Source organism: Sinocyclocheilus anshuiensis, unplaced genomic scaffold (genome assembly GCF_001515605.1).
Source record: "Sinocyclocheilus anshuiensis isolate Anshui unplaced genomic scaffold, SAMN03320099.WGS_v1.1 scaffold1582, whole genome shotgun sequence".
Lineage (NCBI taxonomy): Eukaryota > Metazoa > Chordata > Actinopteri > Cypriniformes > Cyprinidae > Sinocyclocheilus > Sinocyclocheilus anshuiensis.
The window spans coordinates 51,702-53,064 of NW_015542419.1; the positions used below are offsets into that span (position 1 = coordinate 51,702).

Genomic DNA, 1,363 nt, shown 5'->3' on the forward strand with positions numbered 1-1,363 from the left:
TGAGACTTTAGTCTTTGCAACTTTACAGATCTTCTTTATGCACCAAGAGCTTGTAACACTCCAAAGAGAAAGGAAAAATTGAAATCGCATCATATGACCCCTTTAAAAAAATATCTAGCTGTCATTTCAACACAATCTGAAAATCTGAAGAACCAGCTGACCTCCATTAGAAATGATCCAAATGCACTGCACACATTTATAACAATGTCAGAAACATTACGACAAAATTTTTAACAAAGGAAAGCTGGTGCACAATATCACGTCAATTAAATGCTTAAACTCAGAATGAGTGAAGCTCTTTTTCTTTTTTCAGTGTGTGTGCGTGCGTGCGTGCGTGAGAGAGAGCTCAGGGTCAGACCTTGAAGCGGCAGAAGGGGTTCTCCTGGCTGAACTCCACCGGCGGTGTGCTGCTGCTGTAGTAACCCTTCCCTACTCCCCAGAAGGCCTGCAGCTGGTTCCATCGGGCCAGAATGGAGTCGCGCTCGTCGCTGAGGACCGACGGAGCAGAGAGAGCGCTGGCTGTGTTAAAGAGCTGACTGGACTGAGACACCTGCTGGTTAAACAGGCCTCCTGCAAACACACACACACACTCAGTGTACACACACCGGCTCGTTCAGAGCGTCTGTTTCTGAACATGTTGCATCTTCTCTCTTAGTTTGATTCGTTCAGTCTTTTATAAATACATAAACACTGCAATCACACTTCATCTGCACCAGAACAGCTGGTCTGAGATCGTCTGAATCAGGTGGTTTTTGGCCCGACTGAAAATTAATTTATTCCCATTATTCTCATAATTCATAATGGGAAATGTGTTACACAAAACCGAACCAAGAGGAAGAAATCCGTGTGTGTTTCAAGAGAGAGCAGGAGCTCTCAGACGCGGTCGGACTCACCCGGCTGGTTCTGAGCGGTCTGGATCCCACCGAATCCTCCGAAGCCCAGTCCAGCACCACCCAGACCTCCACTCGAGCCCAGACCAGACGAGAAACCAAAGCCCTTACTCTGAGTGTTTCCGAAGAGACTCGCACCTGCAGACAGCACTTCCTGTCAGACACGCACTCACACACACGCACACTAATATACACACACACACACACACTAATATACACACACACTAATATGCACACACGCACACACTAATATGCACACACGCACACACTAATATGCACACACGCACACACTAATACACACACACACATGCACAGTCGCACACACACACACACACTATCAACTCTACCTGTGTTTGACGGCGTGGAGAAACTGAAGCTGGTGCCGCCGGCGGAGGTAGTGGTGGAGCCGAACCCCCCGAACGCACCTGCAGCACACACACACACACACACACACACACACACACACACACTCT

General features: G+C 48.1%; 1 protein-coding gene across 1 annotated transcript in view; it reads right to left on the reverse strand.

The window, feature by feature from the left end:
• LOC107693476 (nuclear pore complex protein Nup54-like) overlaps positions 1 to 1,363 on the reverse strand; it is a 10,785-nt gene that overhangs the window by 4,454 nt on the left and 4,968 nt on the right. The window contains exons 4-6 of the mRNA XM_016492880.1: positions 1,238 to 1,315; positions 894 to 1,028; positions 359 to 570 (exon numbers count right to left, since the gene is read on the reverse strand). Coding sequence (XP_016348366.1) covers positions 359 to 570; positions 894 to 1,028; positions 1,238 to 1,315 — 425 coding nt within the window. The remainder of the gene's footprint in view (positions 1 to 358; positions 571 to 893; positions 1,029 to 1,237; positions 1,316 to 1,363) is intronic.